The 26663-nt window shown below is 38.2% G+C and overlaps 2 protein-coding genes across 3 annotated transcripts in view; one reads left to right on the top strand and one right to left on the bottom strand.

The window, feature by feature from the left end:
• Positions 1-17683, top strand: part of GNAZ (G protein subunit alpha z) — a 44149-nt gene extending 26466 nt beyond the window's left edge. For both annotated transcript variants that reach the window (XM_065851780.2, XM_065851781.2), the window contains one exon: positions 15612-17683. In XM_065851780.2, coding sequence (XP_065707852.1) covers positions 15612-15956 — 345 coding nt within the window. In that variant the 3' untranslated portion in view covers positions 15957-17683. The remainder of the gene's footprint in view (positions 1-15611) is intronic.
• The window catches only part of RSPH14 (radial spoke head 14 homolog), a 71942-nt gene extending 45329 nt beyond the window's left edge, over positions 1-26613 (bottom strand). The window contains exons 1-3 of the mRNA XM_065851268.2: positions 25792-26613; positions 24677-24779; positions 24361-24479 (exon numbers count right to left, since the gene is read on the bottom strand). Of these exons, the coding sequence (XP_065707340.2) occupies positions 24361-24479; positions 24677-24779; positions 25792-25990 (421 nt within the window). The 5' untranslated portion in view covers positions 25991-26613. The remainder of the gene's footprint in view (positions 1-24360; positions 24480-24676; positions 24780-25791) is intronic.
• Between the last annotated feature and the right edge of the window lie 50 nt (positions 26614-26663).

Here is a 26663-nt window from a genome sequence, read left to right as displayed (position 1 = left end):
AATATTTATGCAGTGGTGCCCTGATAATACTGCCTGGGGATGTCATTGGACTTCTCAGATATTTTTATAATGCTTTTTAGTATTAGGTATAGTTCAATAGTATGATTTCTCCTGGCAGTGATACAGAAAGGGATGATTCTAATAGCAGCTTGTATTGTGCCTTTGCTGTTCTTCATAGATCAAATGAAAGCAATAATTAGAAAGAAATAAATAAGCCACCAATAACCCATCCACGGCAGAACAATCAACATGAATTGGAAATGTGAGAGGTTAATAAACGAGGTTAAAGATATGTAAAAAAAAAAAAAAGGCTGACAAAACTAAACGCAATGTGGCTGTGCCTAGAATGTCCTGGAGGCAGCGTTCTGCAGAGCATCTGCCTGTCATTGCCATCCAGAAATCCACACTGAGACTTGGAGCATTTTAAAAGGTTTCAAAAGGTTAATTTGTGTTGTTTAGCTAAAAAGATGGCTTAGTACCTGCTTAGTGTGTAAGTACCTGAAGGAGTAAAAAATGCTCGATACTTAGCGAAATACATAATTTAATGGAGAGGGCAATATAAGAAAAAAATGGCTACAAGTTAGGTCAGGTAAATACCAACTTGAAATAGACTTTTTTTTTTTTCCCCTCCAAATTTTGGGTTTTTTTAGGAAGGAGACATAACCAGCTTTGCTGATAGAGTTTAGTCAGACAGCCATTGCCAGCTACAAATGACTAGGCTTAGGATGGGGAAAACCCAATAGATGGAAATGACCATAGTTCTGATCAATGGAAGTTAGACCAAAAGACTCAATGAACCATGATACTCCCAGTTTAATATTTACTTATATAGAGATAAAATAAAAGTCCAAATTTTAGAGCCTTTTTATTTTATAAATTAAATAATGTATTCCGGCTAAATCACAGAATCACAGAATGTTAGGGATTGGATTAGCCAATTTAGGGATTGTCTTTGTATTACATACTGTGTTCCAGTCTCCTCAAGGGTGAAGATACTATAGTGGAGTATGCCCATGCAATGCTCTTTTAAGAACGGAAGCTTATATTTTTAATCATAAAAACTGACCATCGAGGATATAAATGCTAGCTTATACTATTAGGATAATTCAGTAATGCTCAGGATTCAAATCTCTGCCATTAATAAAATAACCAAAATAGTTACTCCAAATAAGAGTCGTGAATAAAAATATAGGCAAGTCAGTACATTTCCTGCTTCCAGTTAGATTATATATGATTAAAAGAATGTTAAGGTTTTATGGCTATTTTAGAACATTAAATGTACTCAGAGTTAAAATGTATGAGAGTCTTTTTGCAAGGGTGAAATTTTAATTGCATTTTATATCAGATGCTCTATTTGCAATAAGTGAAAGGAATTGGAAGTTTTATACAGGTGAGACTTCAAAACTAAATAGTTTAGAGTTGTGAAATATGTTTTTCAGTTACAAAAGATAATTCTATAAGTACTTTAAATTTTGTATTTTTTCATCTTGTCCTAAGCCTGTTTCTTTTGCCTAAGCACTGAAGTGTACAGTTATTCCATAACTGCTGCCAAATATTGTAACAGAATTATTAAAAGGTAAAGGAGGAGACAAAATCTTGCTGTTGTCATAGGACCCATTGTACAGACTTGAGAGATGTTGAAGGCAGGAGGTAGGCGGGGGAAGGGAGCAGCATGGCCCTGCCAGCCAACATACACAACCACTGCTGGATGATCTCAGCAAACCACATTTATATTTTAAATAGATCCTTTCTATTGGTGTAAGGTAAAGTAGGAATACAGGCTGTTTGTCCCCCAGATATTATTTTCAGAAGCATAAAGAAATCCTGTTGGTTGTGTGGGTGAAACCGAGGAGAGGTGAGATTTTTTTTTTCTGTGCTCTTTGATGACTATTTACACAATACAGTTACCACTACATTGTACAAACAGAGCAGAGACCTCATTTTAATCCTATATTGTATTGGTCTGTTTCATGTATTGCTTAGAAGTAGCCTGATGTTACCATAGCCCTGGCAACAAGTCCAATTTAGAGTTCCAAACCTTCTTTTTTCCTGTGCTGCTCACTCACATTCTCCAAACTGAGCTATTTTTTGCTGGATGAGTTCTATTGATTGCATTTACAGTGTGACCTCCCAAACAGATGTGATAGCATAACAGAGGGACATTCCACTGTGCTGTAGGAGTGGGGTAATTCCTTTTCCAGCTTCACTGTCAAGGTCAGCTTACCAGGGAGCTACAGCCTAATGCTGCGGCGTTAGAATTTGTCACCGGTCAGCAGCCATTCTCACAGCAAACATAGACCCAAAGAACTCTTCCAGTACCCTTGCAATACAAGATGAATTATTAGCATTCTAGGAAAACAGGGTTGTTGAATCAAAGCCATGTATCCTTGACATGGAGCAGCTCTGATTGTAGCTACAAGAGAAAGGCATTGAGAAGTTGAATGTCATGTATCTGTATTTCCACATGTTATGGTGATAGATTTAATCTCCAAACATATAAAATGAAGTACAAGATCGCAGAATAAAAATTTTGAAATTTGAAATACTGGTTTATGAATGAGACATGGAAATAGAGGAGGTATGTTTGTTTCCAGGGATGTTTAGCTGTAGATTGGGTTAATACATCTCTGCATTTCTAAGAGAGAAAATGGTGTACGAAGTTTTAATAGCAAAATGAAATGTAGTACACCAAGGAAAAAATAATATGGTCTTTTCTCAGTCAAGTTGAAAAATTCTATTTTATTACAATATTAGAGTCTTAAATTATATTTTCCCCTTCATCCTGTTATCTTGTTTAAATAACTCTTGCTGTTTTAATCAGCAGTCAAGACCGAAGCTATTACTACCCTGAGTGTAATTATACCTTCTGTCTGCTAGTAGAGGAAGAAGAGAAACTGCAGGTTACTGAGTGTTCATGGTTCCAAACTACACGGTCACAAAATAAACTCTGTACTTCAGTAACCATTGTGTACCAGCCCCTCCCCTCTCCTCAATATTGATGCAAAAAATAGGGATCGATTGAAAAACTAAAAAAACAACATAAACCACCAAAAATAGACACCATAATTGTAGCAGACTAGGACGTAGACATTACTATAGCTTCCTCTTGATACTGTTCGCTAAATTGGCTAATCCATGGAACTCGGTGTCCAAAGTGGGTGTTTCCCATTCAGACATTAAATTCCACAAAATATCCAGTCATCCAGCCTGAGACAGTGTTTCAGCCACACAGGGATCAGTGATAGTTGTAAGAAAGTGACACTTGAAGTTAGGCGGAGGTGTCCTGAGTAAAAAGGAGTGATGCAGCTTTTCTAAAATGTTACCACTGCTACTCTGCTCAAGACGACATTTAAAACAGAAAGGCTAGAGTGAGTCAAAGAAATGTCACCGCGTTCTGAGAATACAAAAGCCATTCTGTACTCAAATAATTCAATTTCTTCTTCAAAACATGAATATTTAAAATAGAAAAGTACGTTGACAAAAAACGCTGATGTGAATAAGTGAAGAGAGCACTCAAGGAAATAAATTTTTTGACAAGTACCCTTACATTTTACTTAAAAACCCAACTCACCAAATATCCTATAAAAATCTTGGTCTTCAGAGCCTGGCTGGTGGCAATGGAGCTTAGTTCTAACTAAACAAAGATTGTAAAATTGCTATCCTGAAGTGTATTTCAAATCTAGATGCAAATAATTGCTCATCCCATGAGGTCCACTTCACCAGTGAAGTGACTGGTCTTCTCTATGATACAAGATGAAAAAAAACAGGAGTGTTTCTTTTTTTTTCCTAATGAAATATCCAGGGATGTTCTTGTACCTCTGCCATCTCTGGAGACAGACTGATTATAAGCTTTCCTGCAACCATTTATCTGGAATCAAGGATCACAAGGAGTGTCAGTGCTTTTCTAGAAGCTTTTAAAGATGAGTAACAGAAAATAGAACATAAAATAGACACATATTAGAAACCTTTACTGTTGAGTCTTCCATGATACCTAGATAAATTATGGTATGTGCCTAAGGCACACACTTCCTTCACTTCCTGAACAAGAATTTTTAAATAACATACATGGTAAAAGGTAGTGACATAAATTATATTTTCTAATGATTGGTAGTTTAAACTGGATTTTTAAAACTGCCTATGTGAGTTCTTAAACACTAAAACTGAAAAAATGAATATTCTTTGAAAACTCTGTGAGGAATTCCATGCCTTATAAGACATGATAAATACACTATACCGATTCATCATAACACAGTAATCTTGGCTACCCTTAGCACCACTACAAATCTAATAATTTTTATCATCTGCTACTTAGTTGTATTATCACCTTCAAAAATTCATGCTGCTTTCTGTTGAAATTACATTTCATATACTATTCCCTGAATATTACAGCAAAAGAAAATTACTTCCCTTAATTTTTTTCTAAGTTCTTCTCACAGAATTCCAGAATGTCAGGGATTGGAAGGGACCCTGAAAGCTCATCCAGTCCAATCCCTCTGCCGGAGCAGGAACACCCAGCTGAGGTTCCACAGGAAGGTGTCCAGGCGGGTTTTGAATGTCTGCAGGGTAGGAGACTCCACAACCAACCCCTGGGCAGCCTGGGCCAGGCTCTGTCACCCTCACTGAGAAGTTGTTTCTTCTCAAATTTAAGTGGAACCTCTTGTGTTCCAGTTTGAACCCATTGCCCCTTGTCCTATCGTTGGTTGTCACCAAGAAGAGCCTGGCTCCATCTTTGTGACACTCACCCTTTATATATCTGTAAACATTAATGAGGTCACCCCTCAGTCTCCTCTTCTCCAAGCTCCAGAGCCCCAGCTCCCTCAGCCTTTCCTCACACGGGAGATGCTCCACTCCCTTCAGCATCTTTGTTGCCCTGTGCTGGACTCTCTCCAGCAGTTCCCTGTCCTTCTTGAACTTCTCCTTCATTTCTCCTATCCACTGTCAAAGTAGTTACTGCTGAAGTTCTTTTTCAGTACATAAAGAAATAAACTTGTGTGTGCGTGTATATATATATATATATATATATAGGTGTGTGTAAAACCTACTAGATATAGATGCAGTTTGAATTTCAAGATAGAGTTCTCAACATGTGGAATTCTGAAGTACGTGTGCTGACGTGACTGGCATTGCATAGATTTATGTGCTAAACTTTCTTTACAGTATTCCATTCATCAAGGATTTTTAACTGCATTTGGTGATATAATTATAAAAAAATTCTCAGATTTGAGTGTCATGCAGTTATATTTGCAATGCCTGCACATTCCAACAATTAGTTACACACGTGCAGTATTGCAGCAAGATTTGACGTTGAAAAATGTAGTATTTTTTTTTTCCATACCTAAAAGAATAGGTGATGTCTTGGAGCATTTCTCACGATTCCATTAGATACTAGTGAGTCAGGACTGCTGAGACATGACGATAATGACAGTCTACATCATATTTAAGAGCCCTTGCCAATAAGCAGATTGAAATCTCTTTAGTCCAGCTGTATGTGCTCAGACTCCTGCTGTAAATCTCATCTGGCCTTGTGGCAGTGCTGGAAATCACCCAGGCGAGGCTTAAGACAGACTTTTCCTGTTACCTGTGTAATGCACTGCAAGGGCACATGGGCTGAATGGCAGACTCATCCAGCCTACTGCATCTATCATGAAGAAAGTGAATGCATGGTTCTGCATTCAGAGATAGTAAAGACATCCTTCTGGCATGGCCCATGGTTTACTCTTTGTCCTGATGTGTAAGTGTGGGCTTGCATCTATGATGAGTAGTTAATGTGTTTAGATTTCAGAGAGGAATCAGTCCTATATTCACTGTATAGTTCACTGCCTTTCTAGTGCATATAGTACAACTACTAGGACAACTAGATGCACTTTTTAAATCAAAGTCTGCTTCTTTCTGTTTTTAAAGAAATGCAATTAGTTGTTTCTTGGCATTTTAAATTGGAAAATCTGAAATGCTCTTAATGTGATTTTCATGAGTCTGCTCAAACATCAGGTTTATAAAATGATTTTCCCTATGAAGAAGACAGATTTTACTTTGGCTTTAAAGACTTTAATATATTGGCTGGTGATAGCAACCCAAGAATTTCTTTTTCAAGAAACATACCATTTTTTACTAGAGAAGACATTTTGGTTAAAATATGTGATCATTAGTACAACATGTGCCTCTCTAGCAAGTTTCAATCATCTTCTGTTCCCTTGAGAAAGATTTTACTTTTAATGATGAAATCTTAGCAGCATTTTATTTTACATTGTTCTGGGAAGTCTTGTATTTCAGACAGAAATACCTGGTTTGTCTGCAGGTCACATTTATACTTCTATTCCTCCTTCTCTCCCTGTGCAGAATGCATTCAGTTATGCATATGATCATTTACATACAAGGAGTCTAGTTTTTGACTGCCTGCTTCAGCAATACAGCATCTATCATATAAACCATCTCCTTATCTCTTTATTGGAATATTTTAATGCCAAGAATATAAGCACACTTTTCTGTCATTTCCATGGAAACCTGAAGAGGAACTTAAAACAAATGCAATGGAAAACAGAGGTTGGAGGAGAAGGCATCTTGAGTTCTCACTCTGTGAGAACTGGTGGCAGAAGATACAGAGAAGGCAGAGCAACTGAATGCCTTCTTTGTCTACTCTGCCGGAGGCTGTCCTGAAGAGCCCAGTACCGCTGAGGCCCCAGAGGAAGGCAGGACAATGGAGGAGTTTGCCTCGGTTGATGAGGACTGGGTTAGGGAGCAGTTAGGCAATCTGAACATCCATAAATCCATGGGTCTGGATGGGATGCACCCACGGGTGCTGAGAGAGCTGGCTGAGGTCGTTGCTGGGCCGCTCTCCATCATCTTTGTCAAGTCTTGGGAAACGGGAGAGGTGCCTGAGGACTGGAGGAAAACAAATGTCACTCCAGTCTTCAAAAAGGGCAAGATGGAGGATCGGGGTAACTATAGACCGGTCAGCCTCACCTCCATCCCTGGGAAACTGATGGAACCACTTATCCTTGGTGCCATCTCAAGGCATATCAGGGATAAGAGGGTCATTAGGGGCAGTCACCATGGCTTCACCAAGGGGAAGTCGTGCTGGACCAACCTCATTGACTTTCATGAGGACATAACAAGATGGATGGATGATGGCAGAGCGGTGGACGTGATCTATCTCGACTTGAGTAAGGCATTTGACACAGTCTCCCACAGCATCCTTACAGCGAAACTGAGGGAGTGCTGTCTGGATGACCAGGTAGTGAAGTGGACTGTGAACTGGCTGAAGGGAAGAAGCCAGAGAGTTGTGGTTAATGGAGCGGAGTCCAGTTTGGAGGCCTGTATCTAGTGCAGTGCCTCAGGGGTCAGTACTGGGGCCTATATTTTTCAATATATTCATCAATGATTTGGATGAGGGAATAGAGTGACTGTCAGCAAGTTTGCTGATGACACGAAGCTGGGAGGAGTGGCTGACACGCCAGAAGGCTGTGCCACCATCCAGAGACCTGGACAAGCTGGAGAGTTGGGCAGGGAAAGATTTAATGAAATATAACAATGGCAAGTATAGGGTCTTGCATCTGGGTAGGAACAACCCCAGGTTCCAGTATAAGTTGGGGAACGACCTATTATAGATCAGTGTAGGGGAAAGGGACCTGGGGGTCCTGGGGACAGCAGGATGACCATGAGCCAGCACTGGGCCCTTGTGGCCAAGAAGGCTAATGGCATCCTGGGGTGGATTAGAAGGGGGGTGGTCAGTAGGTTGAGGGAGGTTCTCCTTCCCCTCTACTCTGCCCTGGTGAGACCACACCTGGAACATTGTGTCCAGTTCTGGGCCCCTCAGTTCCAGAAGGACAAGGAACTGCTGGAGAGAGTCCAGCGCAGGGCAACAAAGATGCTGAAGGGAGTGGAGCATCTCCCGTGTGAGGAAAGGCTGAGGGAGCTGGGGCTCTGGAGCTTGGAGAAGAGGAGACTGATGGGTGACCTTATTAATGTTTACAGATATATAAAGGGTGAGTGTCAGGAGGATGGAGCCAGGCTCTTCTCCGTGACAACCACTGATAGGACAAGGGGTAATGGGTTCAAACTGGAACACAAGAGGTTCCACTTAAATTTGAGAAGAAGCTTCTTCTCAGAAGGGTTGACAGAACACTAGACCAGGCTGCCCAGGGAGGTTGTGGAGTCTCTTTCTCTGCAGACATTCAAACCCGCCTGGACACCTTCCTGTGGAACCTCAGCTGGGTGTTCCTGCTCCAGCAGGGGGATTGGACTAGGTGATCTTTCGAGATCCCTTCCAATCCTTGACATTCTGTGATTCTGTGCTTAGGCTAAGTGCAGGACTCACTGGGCCAACATTATTCTCTGACCTACTGTACAAACACCAAGTTGAAAACAGAAGTGGCACACAAACCAAAATCAAAATATAAGCTTCTCCCTTTCAATGGATTGAACAGTAAATCATTCTGCATTTTAAAAAAATCAATGAAATGGACAAGTGATAGGCAGCCATGCAAATAATTTAAGTCCCTTCAAGATTGCAGAAGCTAGTAACTTTGTTAGTTTTCCTCTGGTATAACTCATTCTCAGAATGTCTCTTGATTCAGTCCAAGATCCATTAAGAGCTCACCAACCAGACAGCAGTTGTTTTACAGAGACAACACTAAAAGTTAACTTGTTGAAAAAGACATCAGGCGGGTTGCTTGGGCCACTGCATTGTTATTAGCATTGAGTAAGTTAGCATGACTTGTAAATCTGTAACAACAGCAGAGATCAGAAGCTCAAACAGCTTCCTTTTTGTTTCTGCTATTCCTCTATGCTATTTTTTACCCTAATTGTCATTACTTTTCCAGCACTTCCTGTGATATGACCATAATTCCTCTTGTGATTCCTCAAGGAACAATCCAAGCAACAGGATAATTTCTTTGAAATAAGCTAACAGCACTGTTTTTCTTGTCTCCTGAGAGCAAGAGAGACCCATGAGACACTCCTTGAGAACAGGACCTCACTGTGTCGAACTCGATCAGCCTCGGGGCATCTGACGTCTCTCTTGATCTCAGTTACCAATTTCAGTTTGAATTATTAGAAGGCAAAGAAAAATAAGTAATGTGGTATATTTGGACATGTACAAAATCCTGTAGTTTTGGAAAAAAAATATTCAGACTACATAAAATTAACATATATAATGGCTGATAAAATTTGGGAACGGATGTACAAATGGACAGCCTTAGCTTCTAGCACTGCAAATACCAGGATTAGTGTAAAGTGCCAGCAGAACTTTCCCCCAGTGTAGGAGAGAAGGACTTCTAGAATATTACAGTAGGATCAATTCAGAAGTAGGTAAAGCCAGGATCCTTCATCAGATGTCGATACACACACACACAAATTACTAAGGAGTCTTATTGTATCACTTTAGAGCTGGGGAGAAAAGACACCTATTCTGCCCTTCTGCAAATCATATAATGTATGCTGAATTTTTCTTTAAAAGTTATCCATTTGCAAGGGAAAATATTTTCACCCATTATTACAAAAGAAAAATTATAAAAACCTGATAATTTAAAAAAGACCTCCTTAATATTTGGCACAGCCCTTGTCTCACATATAGGGTTATTTTTATTTTTCTTATTCGTTTGCAAGCTTGAATTTATTTGAACTGTGCAAATTCCTGTGGTGATATGAATGATAAAGGTCATCATTAGGAAGATCTGATCAGCTTCTAATAGTACAGAATTATATAAGCACTGTTTCTCATCTGGAATATACAAGTCTAAGGAAGAAACTGAAAGAGTGAGAAGGTTGAGAGTAAACTGAGATTGTGAAGCGGTGCGGGTAGAGGAGGAGGTGGAGCCAGGTTTAAGTGATCTGGTGAAATCAAATAATCAAGAGTTAGTAAACGGGAGAATATTGTTGGTGTAACGTTATTTTGAACGTCTTGTTCCTGTATATTTTGATTGAGGCTTTCTAGTGATTATGTTTTTTTCCATGGATTTTCTGCCTCATTCAATGAATATCACTTTTTTTTACGATTAATGAGGGCTTATGCGATAAATAAGACTGTCAACTGTAGGAACACTACCATCATCTGAGGCAGAGGGAGGAAAATAAGAAATGAATAGAACATAGGATTATAGGAAAACAGAGGAAGTTCATAGGGCTAAAGCAGCTAACTGCTACTCTGAATAACTGTATAGATCTTGGCATAGATCCACATACCTTTTTGGTTCCAAACCAGTGTCTTAAATGAAAACTTTCATAGGTAATCCCTTCCCTTCTCAAAGGGACCGAATTTGAAATCCTGTGATTTGATTTGTAGTAGGTCTTATTACTCAGAGCTACAACAGATATCAATGACAGCTTGAAAAACCTATTAAACTTTGTTAAATAAATAAATACATGTGCTGAAAATTAGGTTGGGTGTCTAGAATTACCAGGTTCCTTCTAACTATAATTTCTCATTGTATAGATTGTATCATTCCGTATTTATAAATTCCTTTTAACAGTACCTCTTGATCTGACAACATGCTGTGAAAACAAATGTAGCCAATGAAATATTCAGATACAATAATTATAAGCTTGAGAAGAAACTAGTAATTTCCTTTGAGCAGCTCATAAATAGTAAGTGTGTAGTAAAGCTTGAGTCTATAAATTGAGTTGTGACAATAAAGAAAAATATTGACTGGAACATTACATTGTCCACCTTGCAATATGAGAGAGGGTTCGATGAAGAAAAACTGTGTTCACGTAACATGAGATTTATGTGAGTAACACTGTATCGGCAATTATGATTTCAGCATTTGACACTTGATCATTTAAGTTTGCAATCCTTTTTGTGTTACATTCCAGAGTACATTCCTGTAAATAGGTCTTTACTGAAACTGTAATTATTTTTAGAAATACCTTAAGAAGTATCAGTGATATATGCTGCATATAATTAATTTTGTTTCATTTTCTCTACATGGCATATTATATATTTCTGTATATTTCTGTTTTGTGGTGGTCACTAGTTCCTGGGAGGTTCATTTCATACTCTGATAAATAATCTCACAACACTGAAGATGAATCTGGACCTTGATTAGTGTTTACTGTTCAGTCAGTGTTAAAAGCAGAAAATACTGCAGATTTTTCCAACTGGGATTGAAAGATGGGGGGTTGAGCAATTCTAATGCTACTGTTACCAATGATTCTTCATCTCGCCTATATTTACTAGCTTTCATAAATATCCAGAGAGTCCTGTTTTAAAGCTGGGCTTGATTGTGTTGAAATGAAAACCTACTTACTTGAGAAGTCCTCTTTTATTTATATCATAGTTTACAAGGCTGGACTCTTTTCATTGATGTTTTGGGTTTCAAGTGTTTTTAATCCAGAGAAAGGACATCCACAGGCACTGGATTTTGTAATCTCTCCCCACTGTTATTCTGTTACACAAAGTTATTAAGCTTCCTAGTGCATTCTGGTGGCATACTAGTGGCAAAAAGTAATGCAGTTCTTTAATGAAAAAAAATATATTTTATGTATGCAGTATATTATTTCACTTCAATTAAGGCAAAAATTGTCTGGGTGACGTGAACCAACACTGACACTGTTATCACCTTTCCCTGTCCCCCCAATGTATTAAAAAAATGCGCATTTCAAAGAAGGTGCAATGAAAAGCATTGTTTCTTTACACATAATCTACCAGCCAGAGCTTGGTTCATGCATAAACTATACAAAAGGTAGGTTAGCCAAGAGTCTGCAACAGCAAATAAATGTTTTTCTTTTTACTTGCATATTCTCATGTAGATCACATGCAGATTTCTGCGGCATTTTAATAGCTTAGGGGCTACTCTAAGGTCCCAGGAACTTGAAAGAACAGAAAAAAATAACAAATGGGTATTCCATAAAGACAACAACTCCATTCTTTGAACTTTTCATTCTGCCTCACCAACAGAGTAGTGACAATATAGTATAATTCTTTCCATTAAAAGGATAGCCCTTATGCTTGACTTTGCCTTGAGATCTGGTCCGAACTGCATGCATAAAATTGACTTCTCATTTATGGATTCAACCATAAATATGTTTTTACAGTTCAGGGAATTATAGAAGTGTAGCCTGGATGTGATCTCTGAAGGTCACTTATCCTATCGTCACAGCTGAAGCTGGACTATTGCCAACAGTAAATCAGGCCAGCTATGGCTTTATCCAGTCAAGTGATGAAAACCTCTATGGAGGGAGATTTCACAACATTTCTAGGCAAATTGTTTCAGTGCTATGTTAGTCTTCTAGTGAAAATTTTTTTCTTGACATCTAATCTGAACCTCCCAAGCTGCAATTAGTATTCATTTACACTTGCTCTTTCACCTGATACTGCTGGGAAGAGTTTAGCTTCATCATCTTTGTAACTATGTTTCAAGTAATTGTTGGCTGTTATTGGATCACCCTTTAGCCTCCTCTTTGCCAGCCCAAACAAGCCCAGTTCCCTCAGCCTCTCCTTGTAGGTCACTGCAGCATTAAGTTACTTATTACCTAGACACAGAAGGCTGATACTAAGCTTAAAGATCTCAAATGAGGACAGCTGGACCACTGGACAGTCTTGGATGACTTCATGTGTAAACCTATGCAACACTTTGTCTATGTTGAATACATACTTGAAATGCTCCTTTTGCCCTCAACCTAAGCAAATAGTCTAAAGGCCTGAAAGAAAAACAAAAAGACCAACCCACTTGAAAACAATGAGCAAGTGTCACCATTTGCTGCAGGGTGGCAATTGAAATTGATCGAAGTATGTTACCAGGAATAAAAGTTCTGGCCTCTACTACCATATATATAACTCATTCTGCTGTTCACCAGGACCCCCAGGTCCCTTTCCCCTACACTGCTCTCTAATAGTTCATTCCCCAACTTATACTGGAACCTGGGGTTGTTCCTACCCAGATGCAAGACTCTACACTTGCCCTTGTTATATTTCATTACATTTTACCCTGCCCAACTCTCCAGCCTGACCAGGTCTCTGGATGGCAGCACAGCCTTCTGGTGTGTCAGCCACTCCTCCCAGCTTCATGTCATCAGCAAACTTGCTAATAGTACACTCTACTCCCTCATCCAAATCATTGATGAATATATTGAACAATACAGGCCCCAGTACTGACCCCTGAGGCACTGCACTGGACACAGGCCTCCAACTGGACTCTGCCCCATTGACCATGACTCTTGGCACCCGCTGGAGCCGCCAGCTCCGCACACCCAGCTCCGCCACTTCTGGAGTGACAACAACTCCACATCGAGCACTTGTGATTGGTTTTGTGTATTTTGTATATATATTCTCTATTAGTAGCATTAGTAAAACCCCTTAAAATTCTGCAACTTGAAGTCTAAGTCTCTCTTCCTCTCCCCTTATCTTCCTTATCATCTTTCTGATCTAAAGGAAGGGGTGGCGGGAGGTAAAGGGGGAGTGTCTGCCACAGTTTATTGCCGCCTTGCTTTAAACTGTAACACATCACTGTTTACAGTTTACACAAGATAAATTGCATTTGGCTTAGTTAAAGTTTTCAGAGTCCTCAGATGCTTACCAATTTTAAAATAGTGATGAAAGAGAAATAATGATTGAAAGATAAAGTTCTTAAGTATATGGCAAAATTGGCAGTTAATTCCCTTATTTGTGACAGTCTCTCTCTTCATAATTTTTCATTTTTAAGTTCTAAGCTCTCACAACTGCAACCAGAAGCTTTAATGTGAAAGCTGTGAGCTGACACTACATTCCAATTAGGTTCCATTTACCAAATGATTTTTCTAGTTACTTGCTATCTTGATAACAGGGTCTTCCCTTTTGAAAACTTAGTCGTTCCGGAACTCGCTGGTGCTAAGCACACCTCCGCTGTCCCAGAGGATGACCAGGGATGTTTGTGTGTTTGCAAATTATTGGATGAAGAGAAGCAGCCATCTGTTCCTTAGCATGTTCTTTCCCTTAAGCAACCAATTCCTTGTTCCCATGCTCAGAGAAGAATTTGCAATTAGCCCCCAACAAGGCCATCTGGATAAGGCATTGGCATTATCTTGCTTATACCCCAGCTTGTGTATAATTATGAAATTACAGCAGCACATTTCTTCTAACCACCTGGCTAGCTACACCCTCAGGATTCCTAAACTGGAAGAGCTACTGCAGGGAAGAAGAATGCCTTTTCCTACCTTTACTTTTCCTCCACATTAACAGAAAATTTTTATAACTCCTTTGGGAGTTGTACAATAATGTATTCAACTTTTTTATTATTATAAGCCATACTTCTCTCAAGTGTACTTCTCCTATAATATGTACAGTAGTTTTACGATATTGAATTAGGCCCAAAGTACTGTTACTTCTATTAAAAGCCAAAATCATCCTCTCACCTCCACTGTCCAGAATACTTCATAGTCAAACAACAATAAAAATACTCAGACTTTAGACTATTTTCATCCCCTCTAAGCACAAGCCACACAAACGGAACACATGAATATTTGCAAATAATCTTGTAAACAACATATACGCTTTTCTTGATATCCCAAATCCCTTCTATTGACTTACTCTGGACCACTGAGGTGACTGTTGATGTACGCATGAGGTTTTTGGAAACCTAAACCACTGCATATGCAGAGGAGTGCAATACCTGCAGAATAATCTATACAGGAAATGCAGCTAATAGTGTTCAAAACAGTAAATTCATTACAGGTTAACATTAGAAGAAACCAAAGGAATCAATTATTGCAGTACCTGTTGTTTCTTGAATATTTTCTATTCAAAACATTACATTTGTTTACACCTATTTATAGGTGTAAATGGATCAATAAACTCAGCCTTCCTGGAGCGGTTGGTACCATGGACAGCTCCAGCTGCCTCACGGGTGTCACAGCAGCAACACGAGGATGTTCAAGATGACCGTTGATTTCTAACAGACCTGTCTGTTGTTAGTTTATAGCAGCACTGCATTGTTATTTACAAATATATAACTGTGGTGGTCATCCTAAATTGTTCATAAATGCCATTTGTCTACTCAGGGCAGCAGGAAGGAAGAGGTTAAAACAGATGTGGCTAAACTCAGCTTTCACCTAGAAATCTATAAGTTGTCCCATCAGAGCAGACTGTGGTTTTTTGTATTCTTTCAAGCTTACCACTAGACAGTGGGGAGAAGTAAGGCAAGGAAAATTTCTGAGTACGTATGCTGTGCTAAACTACACATCTAATGATGCAATGTTACAATTGTCCTGTAGTAGTTCAGTCTTATTAAAAAAACTTCAACAGCAGAACATTTCTGTAGTGTGAATTCCTTAGAAATTAGTCAACCCTTCTATTTAAAAAAATTGCTTATGGGGCTAGCCTAAGTTTGAACACAAGCATGTTTTCCCAAATTACACCTATCATTTCTAAATCTTCAGTTTTAGACTTTCCTCCATAATTGCCAAATATTTTAAAAAATAAAGGAGAGAGGTAGTCTGTGGTGAAATGTATTAAAGTGTATTAAAAGTGAATTAAGATCCCTGAAATTTCATATTCAGGTAAGATGGGCAGCTACCAAATAAAACAAAAATTATTTCTAAAAGCAGACTTTGCTCATTGACAGACATAATAAAATATTTTGCGTGCTTTCCACAGTTATGCTGAAACACTATTGTTGACTCTGTTATTTCCTCTCCTACAGAGTCGAATGGCAGAAAGTTTGCGTCTCTTTGATTCCATCTGCAACAACAATTGGTTTATCAACACTTCCCTCATCCTTTTTTTGAATAAGAAAGATCTGCTGGCAGAAAAAATCCGACGCATCCCCTTAACAGTCTGCTTTCCTGAATACAAAGGTCAAAACACTTATGAGGAGGCAGCAGTCTACATCCAACGCCAGTTTGAGGACTTGAATCGCAACAAGGAGACCAAGGAGATCTACTCACACTTCACCTGTGCCACTGACACCAGTAACATCCAATTTGTCTTTGATGCAGTGACAGATGTCATAATTCAGAACAATCTCAAATATATTGGCCTCTGTTAAGAATCCTTGGGCTTAAGCTGTTTTCCAGAAGTGATAAAAAAGGGGCTAACCACTTCCACTTCTAGTGGAAAAAAATGAGGCAATGCTTGGTAGCCCAAGGAGAGAAAAGGGGAAATCTGATGTATGTACACAGTTCCTCTTATGCCCCCTTAACATAATTTTTCACAAATATATGTTCTAGAGAGTGAAAACCTCCTCTCCAAAAATTACATAAGACCCCCTGACCCTGTGAAAAAACCCCAACAACTCAAAAACCCCAAACAAAAACAGAGATTGAGGCCTAACTCTGTGGAGATGTTTTCACCACAGTCACTGCACTTTTATTCCATTTGTTTCATTCCATTTCCTACAGTGGGAGTGTTATCATGTTCTATGTAAGAAATAATTCTTCATCCAGTTGTCCTAAAATTTTACTCACATGAAGATACAAAGCTGGTGAGTGACAGATGAACTCATGTCCAGGCTGTGAAGCAGAATGGTTGTGTTGTGGAGAAAAGATAGTTCAAACCAGAAGCTACAGAACAGGAGAGCTTAAGCAAAGTACTACTTAAAGTTGTAGAGAATGGGCATGCACCCACAATACTGGTACACACAACCACATAGTATATATACATACATCATGTACGCACATGCACATGACTCACAGCATATACTATGTAAACACTTCTGCTTTACTTTACTGTTTATCATGGACACCTTGCCTGTTAAAGGAATTGTTGGTGCACAACTGTTCTGTGATTTTCAAACTGACTAGCAGCTCTTTCTGCTCTTTAAGGCTTCAAATATGCAGCAAAACTACATTAAATGAATCTATGAATAGGCCAAATTAAGGTCAGTGTTTCTTTTACCGGTAAGGAGTTTTATACATCGAAACAGTCGTCTTTTACCTCTTTTTTTGCCAAATCTTGTGGTGTTTCACAAAAAAAAACCCCCAAACTATATTTAAGAAGTAGGTTAGTGTTCCTTTTTTAATACAGATTTAAAACTCACAAGGCAATTTTTTAAATTATTGTTGTAGTGTCTGGATTGCTGAATGTGAAAGTTGCCAATGGACAATTCTGTTCCACTGTTCCAAATACATTCTGGGAATTGTAATATTGTAACAGATTTCCTAAGAAGCAGGAGCCATGGAGATTGTGTAGTATATAGCCTCCGGAGTATTTTTTTTGTTGGTTTTTAAATTATTTTAAAAATGTGATGTATTATTAGAAGGTTAAAGATGAGCGATAAGAACAATAACTAAATGTCTTGATATTTCAATTTAATAATTTAAATTATTTACAGTTTAGTGAGGTTAAGGAAACTGAAGAGATGCATTCTTCACCTCCAGGTTTCATCTCATAAAGAAACACTACTGGATGGAGTAACATTCCGGCAAAAGTTTGAATACATAAGAAGCTCTGTGGGACTATACTGGAAAATCTCAAATGGATCATATAGACCTAAGTCTTTGGTCAATTGATTCTTTCCCCTGCCATAGAAAAGACTTCTTAAAGACTTCAATGTAAAGTTGGTGTGTAAATATATGTTTGATAATTGTAAAGCACATACATACACAGAGACACAGACACACATGCACACTGGGAAATAACCACCTACTTTTGTTCCCCCTATGTTCTATGATTAGTGCAAGAAATCTCAGCCAAGGGCTCTAAGAAATTTAAAACAAAATTATTAATAACATCAACATTTAAAATGTCCACTTAAAATAAATCGTTCAAATGATACTGAACGTGTCTATAGTGTGTTCATTAATCAGTGTTGTGACAGTTACTTAATTTGGATAATGTTTGTGAAGTTTTCTTTCCTTTAAGACAGACTGCTGAGTTTTGTTTATTTGCTCCAGACCTTCCTCCTCAGTTTATTCACCAACGTTCAGCAATTTCAATCTTAAGCAACTGTGTTTGAGCAACTCAGTAAGATTTAAGGGATGTGCTCCATTTAATATCTTCGCAAGTTTTGAATGCATGTTATTTTTATATTTTCTGGAGCTATGAATAGTAGCAATCTTAGGAAAGAAGTTATAGATCAAGATCTACAGTAACTACCAAGAAAGAAACTTCCATGGTATCTGCAAGATACAAAATGGAGAAAAATCTGTCTAATTTTGAATTAGGTATTTTATCCCTGTACTGAAGACAAGGGCCCCTTTAAGCATTCCCTGTAAACTGTTACACGTGAAGGCTAGAGGCAAAAGAGCCAATGATGCTACACCTTGAAGGTATAAAAGGTTTGTCATGCCACACGGAGTATTTAGGTCTTACAAGTAATGGGAAAACACTATTGCCTGCTTGTGATGTTTGCAGTCAAGTGGCTTGACTTGGCTTTACTAAAAGCTATATATGATAATTGCTAGTGCAGGATCCTCTGTACTTCATTTATCATCAAAGTGCTATCATTTACCTGAGAAAGTGCACAATATTTCTAATCTAAATTGCTTTCTATAGTGTAATATCCTATTATTACCCAGCTAAATTGTGAAAAAGTTATAAAATCAGTCAGGGCTTCCTTGTCCAACAAATGGACTATTAGATGGCATGCCTCCTTCATCTCTGGTTTTTGTAGTACTGCGGCCATTTCAGACTAGCGAAAGAATTGACAAGAAGATGCTGGCATTCATTGGAGCATAGCTGCAAGGTAAGTAGTCAATTATGAGGAGGGTAAGAGACATTTTGAATTAATAAAATAAATCTTTATTCAACTAAGAAGGTCCTTCCAACATAATTATTATGGGCTACCTACAACAGAAGTGGAGAACCTGGGATATTTTAACAAAGCCCTAGGGGTATTTCTAAGAAAAATAAGTCAGTAACTTTTTTCATTGAGTGACTGCTATCTTGGGAAGGAGAAAAGAAACTGAAGCACTGCCATGTGTTCCTACTTAAGAAAAGCATAGGCATGGGGAGAAATAAAGCAGTAAATAATTAAGTTTAAATAATCAATTTACATAATCATGTTCTCTGAATAGCACTTCCTTGCGATTAACTCCCTAATCATTTAATTCCTATGATGTTTTTGATCCTAGTACTCTGAGTAAATCATGGTTACTCTGTTTTCTATCTGAAGAATTCAAGATTTTAAAATAAATTCTGTTTTACACAGAAGTAAAAAAAAAAAAATTTTCTGATTGTATAAGAAAACTGAGGAACAGGGAAGTTAAAACTCAAAAGTCCAGGCCAAAATAGGTGCTGAAATTAAATCCCTTGACTCCTAGTAGTCCACCTGGATAAATCATGCAATTAAATTTGCATCTATTTTCTCAGGTTTATCAGTGATGCAGCTCACTGCCACTTGAAAGAACTGCATTAATACAGCTGGGATTTCACTTCACCTGGGCAACAACGACATTCACAGCAGAGGTGTTCCATCTGCTGCAGTAAGAATGCCATCTGTCCTTCTATCATTTGCAGTCCATACAGCAAAACAGGTTTTGAAGGCATAAAAGTATTCTTAAACAGTCATTATCCACAGATCCAACTGGCTATGATTTTCCAAGGGTGCAATAGTGGAGACACTGAGGGTAAATAAAGTAGGAGAAACATTGTCTCTTGGACTCTTCTCAAATAGAGGTTCTGTCAAGCTTAAAAATCCATTGCCTCATCTGATCCACCTCAATCTTTGTCTAAAAGGATTAAGTATCCATAAAAAACAGGATAGGTAACAGGTAAGAATTATTAAATTTTTCCAGTATTAGCCATATTTTAATGAGAGAGTTTGGTTTTTTTTCTAGAACTACTTTTGCAGTTGTTATCGCCCAGGTCATTTATCATTGCATAACATCCTTTCACTAACATTGTCAAGTATTGTGTGTGTCAACTAATGACTTTCACAAAGAATGAAAGTTTTGCTATTAATTTTTCCAATATTCTCAGTTTTCTCCTGATGCTGACTCTTCTCCCTCTTCTGTTCTCTACTGAATACATTTATCTATCTAATTTTTGTCTTCTGCTTATTAATTCTTGCCACTAAGTTGTTTTCTTCTGGCAATGTTACCCCTCAGTGTTGTCCCAATCTTTGTGCAATTTCCCACCTTTCAGTTGTTAATGATCCCACTCCTCCTGGTGGATACTGGTATACATCCTTAAATTTAGGAATCAAAAAGAGTCTGCAAGCGGATTTGCTTAAAATAACCACATTTTTCTAAATTACTCCCATTTGGAGAAAGTCCAGGTGGCCTGGCATGGAGCTAACTGGAGTCACTGATGACTTCAAGTGAACAAAACCAACTACACTGCATTCCAAATACATGTACAGCCATATGTTCCTTTTGTTTCATATGGCACATATTGCCTTATGGGCCCTGTAAATTACCTCTGCTGTAGAAAACATCAGAATTCTAGCTGGAGAATGTTTTTTTTAGTTACTGACTTCCTCCAGCTGATACAGGTACATCCTATCACATTATCTGGATGTGAGGTGTAGAAGTAAATGCAGAGAGGAAGGCAGACATCTGTATGTAAGTCTGTTCTACAGTAAAAAAATTCTGCTCCAGGAGTTATCATCCAAGCCTTAAATACAGGCATGTACACTTATGTATGTATTTTATATTTTTATCTAAATAAAAAGAATATATGGCTCAGAACAACACTTTTTTCCAAGGGTAATAACTCAGAGAGAGAGATACATTCATGCACAGAAAAAAAAAATATTCAAAACAGACATAAATATCAGGCTTCTAATAAATAAATGAAATAACTCTCCTTACTTATATTTAAAAGCAAATTGCAATGAAGGTGCTGATGCATAGAATTTACCAAATAACTAGTTTTGCAATTCTTTACATGACTTCTTTTCATACTACTAATTACCCTTTTTTGCTTTTTGAAGACAAAACTCCAGAACCATTCCTTGAAACAAGTCTCAGTGTTCAAGATAACCATATTTTCTGTTCACTTCAGAGCTTCTGTGAATCCTTTGCCTTCAATCAAAGGCAAGGTTTTGAGGAGAGACACTGCTACAGCTGGCTCTTAGTTCTTGCTGAGTTCTCAGCTCAGCAGTAGTTGGATAATCTTGGTACTCCAGAAGGCAGTTTAATTTATCCTTGTATAGTATAATTTCACATTTCCTGATTATCACCAAACTGGGTTTATAGTTGTGACAGTTCCAATCAGTGGCTCCTGACCTAAAATGATACAGTCAGATGCCTGCAGGGACAGACGGAACAATGGGAGTAGAACTGAGTGGCAGTATGGTGCGCCACTACATGTCCTCAGCTTTGGGCAATGTATTTTGATTTATGTGGAATTCATAACAAGCAGTGGTTTATGTTTGGCACCACCAAGTGCTAACATTGTTTACTACTACAGTAAGTCTCTAAATGACAGTTGTAATAAGATGTTCTCCTTATAACCCTTAGGTTTAGTTCCTGCTTTTTAGAAAGTGTCTAACTGCAAACACCGAAAAAAAACCCACCCTCGTTTCCTCTCAGGGCCACATGGATAGGGTGGGTTGTTTGGTTTTTTCTCCCCACCCCCTAGAACTTTTATTCATCCTCCAGTGAATGTTTCCGCTTACGCAGCTAAACTTTCAGCCTACTTAGCAAATGCTCTGAGTTTTGGGAGACAGAATCTAAAAGCAGGCTGTAGTTTACATCTGTAAGTTTCAAATTCATATCTAAAATTGTAAGTGCAGCAGCCATCAAACCCTGAAGCAGTTCCCGTGTTTGAACTGAAACCTTTTCAGCTAAGTTGTGCATCATGCAAACATCTGAAAATTCCATCAGCAAAAGGAAACAAGTGGTAATCTCCCACATTAGCCTGCTAGAGATCTAGCCACATCTGAAGAGTGGAGTTAATAACACAGTTCAATACAGCAGCGACTGAACAGCAAGTCTTATTACTGAATTAGGCTGTTGCAAAAGGGCTAAGAAGAAGGCCTTAGCTAGTAGGGATGAATGGTTAATGATTAACAGTGAATTGCAAAAATTTAGCAACACTTATATATTCTGTTTTCTTCTCCCATGTTTCTATTATGATCCACATATTCACAGGGTGGCATCTATCTGTCTAAACAGGTAAGGGATGGAATTCTTTAAAGGCAGACACAGAATCAGAGAATGTTAGGGATTGGAAGGGACCTCAAAAGATCACCTAGTCCAATCCCCCTGCCAGAGCAGGAACACTTCTTCCCTTCAGCCAGTTCGCAGTCCACCTCACTACCCGGTCATCCAGACCGCACTTCCTCAGTTTAGCTGTGAGGATGCTGTGAGAGACTGTGTCAAATGCCTTACTCAAGTCAAGATAGATCATGTCCACCGCTCTGCCATCATCCATCCATCTTGTTATGTCCTCATAAAAGTCAATGAGGTTGGTCCAGCATGACTTCCCCTTGGTGAAGCCATGGTGACTGCCCCTAATGACCCTCTTATCCCTGATATGCCTTGAGATGGCACCAAGGATAAGTCATTCCATCAGTTTCCCAGGGATGGAGGTGAGGCTGACCGGTCTATAGTTACCCGGGTCCTCCTTCTTGCCCTTTTTGAAGACTGGAGTGACATTTGTTTTCCTCCAGTCCTCAGGCACCTCTCCCGTTTCCCAAGATTTGGCAAAGATGGAGAGTGGTCCAGCAATGACCTAAACAGGTTAAAATCTACTTAAGCCAACTCCCAGTCTCATTTGATTTGAAAATCTGTAAAACCACTGGTGAAATTAAATTGACAGAAAATCTGATTTTCTGTAGTGACGTTCACAAAGTTGTTTTGCCCACCATATTAATATCCTTCATATGGATTCAGTTATTTAGGACTTTTAAAAGATTGCATACATGTAAAAATACATCTTTATATTTTCAGAATTCATGTATGCTCACTCCACAAGGCTTTAAGCATTCATTTAATTATTTTTTAAGCACTAGTAATGTAATAGAATTCCTCAGACAAGATACCTTCCCATGAATTTAAATAGTATTGCTTTTTAATTGATAACTTCTATCTACTAAAATTTTAATTTTAAAATTATAATTTTCGTCAACTGGAAGAGTAGAGGTTAAGACTCATGTTCAGATTAGAAAACTATTCAAATTACTATTAACCTGGAAATAAAAGTAACAGATCAGCATAAGTTCCCTTAGTGTATAAAAGATTTAGAAAACTATATGTACACATAAATATAAAGACAGCACATACAGGGTACAATGACCTATTCTTCTCGCAAGCCAAGGACAAATTCTCATCTTGGATTCCTCTATTTAGACTGAAACATTTAAAAGCCAGATGCCTGACTCTGATGTAATCAACCCAGCTTCTGTTTATCTCACTGGAGATAAATGGACATCACCAGAGCAGAACTCATCTCGTCTTAATCTAAGCACCTACGATACGTCACACTTTTTGCCCCTGGAGATACTGATTTTTCTCCTGCTATAAAGGGAGGGTAGGATGACTAGCAAAATTTGACATCTGAAGTTAGATATAATTTATCACATTTTTAACTTCATATCTAACCAAGTCCATTCAACAATTTTACTTAAGGGTAAACAATATTTGCATAAAATATCAGAAAAAGCAAACTATTTCATTCTTCCTTCCGTCACCCTCAGGGTTTTTTCGTTGTTGTTGTTTTTTTTTTTTTTTTGTGTGTGTTTTGTTTTCCTGTTTTTTGTTTTTGTTTTTTAAATTCACCAAGTAATGTCAAAGCGTACATTTAAGAAACAGTGCCTATGAGCCTCAAGCCAAAGGCAGGTTAATAGGCAAACTGTGGAATATACAATGAAATGGATGGTGCCCTTACCTGCTCATTTATCTCCTCATACACCAGTGCTTGCAAAGAGCAGTGAAGGCATAAGGCAAATTTCATGAGATTTGTACCTCCTGACACTAGAAAAACTTCCTACAAACCCTGTGTACTGTGAAATTAGTGCATCATGATGAACAGCTGATCATCATTTTGAACAGAAGAGGACAAAGTGAAATTCAGATCCAAGATTCTGAAATACAAATTTAAGTGTGGAGTCCACACAACCTGCATATTGAACAGGTAGCTTTAATTTACATAAGACCTAAGAAAATTAACAGATCTAGCAGGATCAGCCACCCCAGCATATAGAGAGGACAGGACTCTTCACACAAGGCATTTCACTTGTTATTGATGCAAAGCATTTTCTAGATTTTCGTTAAGTATTCTCACTATTATTACACAATTCGAAAATTTTTAGAAGTGCAAAAACAGCCCTAAGAAACATTGTTGTCTCCACCAGTAAAAAAGATGACAGTCATACTTTTTCTGATAGAACCCAAAGAATAAATTCTCATAGGAAAACAAACTGTAAAAATTGGAAAAAAAATAGTGATTTTAAAAATGATTTTCAAGGAAAATAGAATAAATTTGGGGGATATTATTTAGGGATCAGGTAAATTCATCTACCTGCTTTGCCTATTTGAATCCTTAAATACTGAAAGAATCCCTACCTTCAGGTAATTTGGCCATCATTTCAAAAGTCTGATGTGTGTTCTTCCGACAGATATCTACTGGATCATCCAAGAGCTCAGCGAGGGCAGAAATTACTCCATTTTGTATCAACCCTTGCCTATAAACAACATTGGAGGACAGATTTAATTAAGCATAATATAGCTCAGATAAATCTGCAACATGCTTAATCTTAACTAAATACTTTTATTTACATTGTACCTATCTTGCCAAAACTTAGAAAGTCTGTTCTTATTTCTCTCTGAAATATCTTTATTGCTTCCAATACCATTCAGTATACTCTGGAATTAGACCTACCTGCCAACGCTATGCGTAGCCATTATATAAAGGACTTCTGTTGTTTTTTGTCGGACTGTATTATCATGATGTCGCAGCAAAGTCTTCAAATTATCCAAGAAACCTGTGAGACACAACAGTTCATTTTAACATTTCTTACCTTTGGTATCAATTTAAAATAGGAATAGTCATTTTTATCTCACAATTTGAAGTGCAAACAATCAGAATTTTCATCTTGTGATGTGACAGTGAAATTCTCATTGTCGTAGGGAAGAAACTTTAAAGTTTCAAGGCCTACTGCCAAAAATGCCATGCTACAAACAGCCTGCTGACTTCTGTACTAAATAAAATCCTAATCTTGCAAATATTTATGAGGTGACATAACTCTAAAAACAACTCAAGTCAGTGGAGCCATTGATGTTTTTAGAAAAGCACATGTTTGCAGGATTGATGCCCACATTTTTTTAAACTTTCTTTAAGTGTAGTGTGCGCTACGTAAAAGCACACAGTGTTGCTTTTTACACATAGAAATAAAATGGGTGAACCATTAATGATTATGTGTATACACACATAGCACTGACTAAAACCAAACAATCTCTCATTGCTTCAACAGTTACTGTTAATCAAATAATAACTTGATAAATTTTGAACATGATTATTGGTATCTCTTATGAGGAAAAAATGTGAAGGAAGTAAATGGAGAAAAAGGCAGTGGTAAACTTGAGGATTTCTCCAGTGTCACATAAGGACCTATGTAGATACAAAACAGACCGCTAAAAATTGTGAATATAAACTTGAATTTTTTTTTTAAATTAGCCTATGTAAGGAATTTAGTAAAATTCAGAATAAACAAAAGAAAAAAAGATTCTGCACTACTTTTGTATTTAGGTGTTGATAACATGTATAGTAAGCCATTGATAAATCTTAAAGGGAGGATAGTCTTAAAATAACTGTCATGTATATGACATTATTATGTTCTATACCTTTTTAAGGTAACATGAGTAGACATTAAAACCAAAAATGCTTAATGGACATTTTGTTTCTTCAAAGATGTTGCAAGGAAAAAAATAATGCAAAAAAGTGGGATTTTTTTTGTCCTCCCATAGTGTCAAACCCTATGGCAGCAGATCACTTACCTAATTCTACCGCCTGGTAGATTTTTTCTGGGTCATGGACCAAATCGCAGAGCGCCATCAATGCCCGCTGCTGAGTCAGCAGCTCATGTGACTGCAACTCCTCATTCAGTTTAGGAAGGGCCCTCCTCCCAAATGCAATGGGAGCTTTTGTGGGATCGATATTAGGGGGGAGGTTGGCCGAGATACGAGCATGTGCCATCCCAAATTTTCCTGGGAAGGATTCTTCCTATTCCTAAAAATGCTCCAAAATGACTGTACCTGGTCACTAGACAGTTAATGTACCAAAAAGACAACTGCTGACTTTAACCAGTGCTCTGTGTCCCAGATGAGCTATTTTAGCACACGCTCATTGTTAGAAAGCTGTGAAAGAAGAGGCTGGAATGGTTTGTGGTCATCAGCATTAATGTCTCCACTGAACACCGGAGAAAAAAGAAAAAAAGGCAAAAAAAGAGAGCTTAAAATTGCAAGGGAGGGAATGTTTTTCAAACAGCTAAAGGAGACACAAACAAAATGCCAGATTTCAAAAGAGCATTTTTTGAGAAATGAGCCTAGTTTAAGTCCGCCCTCAGAATCCACTGAGGTTTGAAAGAATCGGTGATGCTGACCTCCCGCCTCTCTCAGTGAAGAAAACAGCTCAGCTGGCAGAAGCATACAACCTCCAAGATAAAAAACTTCTCAACAACAACAACAAAACAGCCGCAAAGCTAAAACAACTGCATTTCTCTCTTCAAGACAACATAAATAGACTAAATAACCAACGGCGCCCCGTCCCACCAGCCGTCTCGACCCGTCCCCGCTTCGCGTGCGCTGGTTGCCACAGCATCCGGCTCTTTGCGTACGCACCGCTCCGCGAATAGCAACTACGCAGCCTA

The sequence above is a fragment of the Patagioenas fasciata genome, chromosome 17, assembly GCF_037038585.1.
Source record: "Patagioenas fasciata isolate bPatFas1 chromosome 17, bPatFas1.hap1, whole genome shotgun sequence".
In the NCBI taxonomy this organism is placed as follows: domain Eukaryota; kingdom Metazoa; phylum Chordata; class Aves; order Columbiformes; family Columbidae; genus Patagioenas; species Patagioenas fasciata.
The sequence above is the reverse complement of the archived record's forward strand: the minus strand, read 5'-3'. Positions and strand labels throughout refer to the sequence as shown.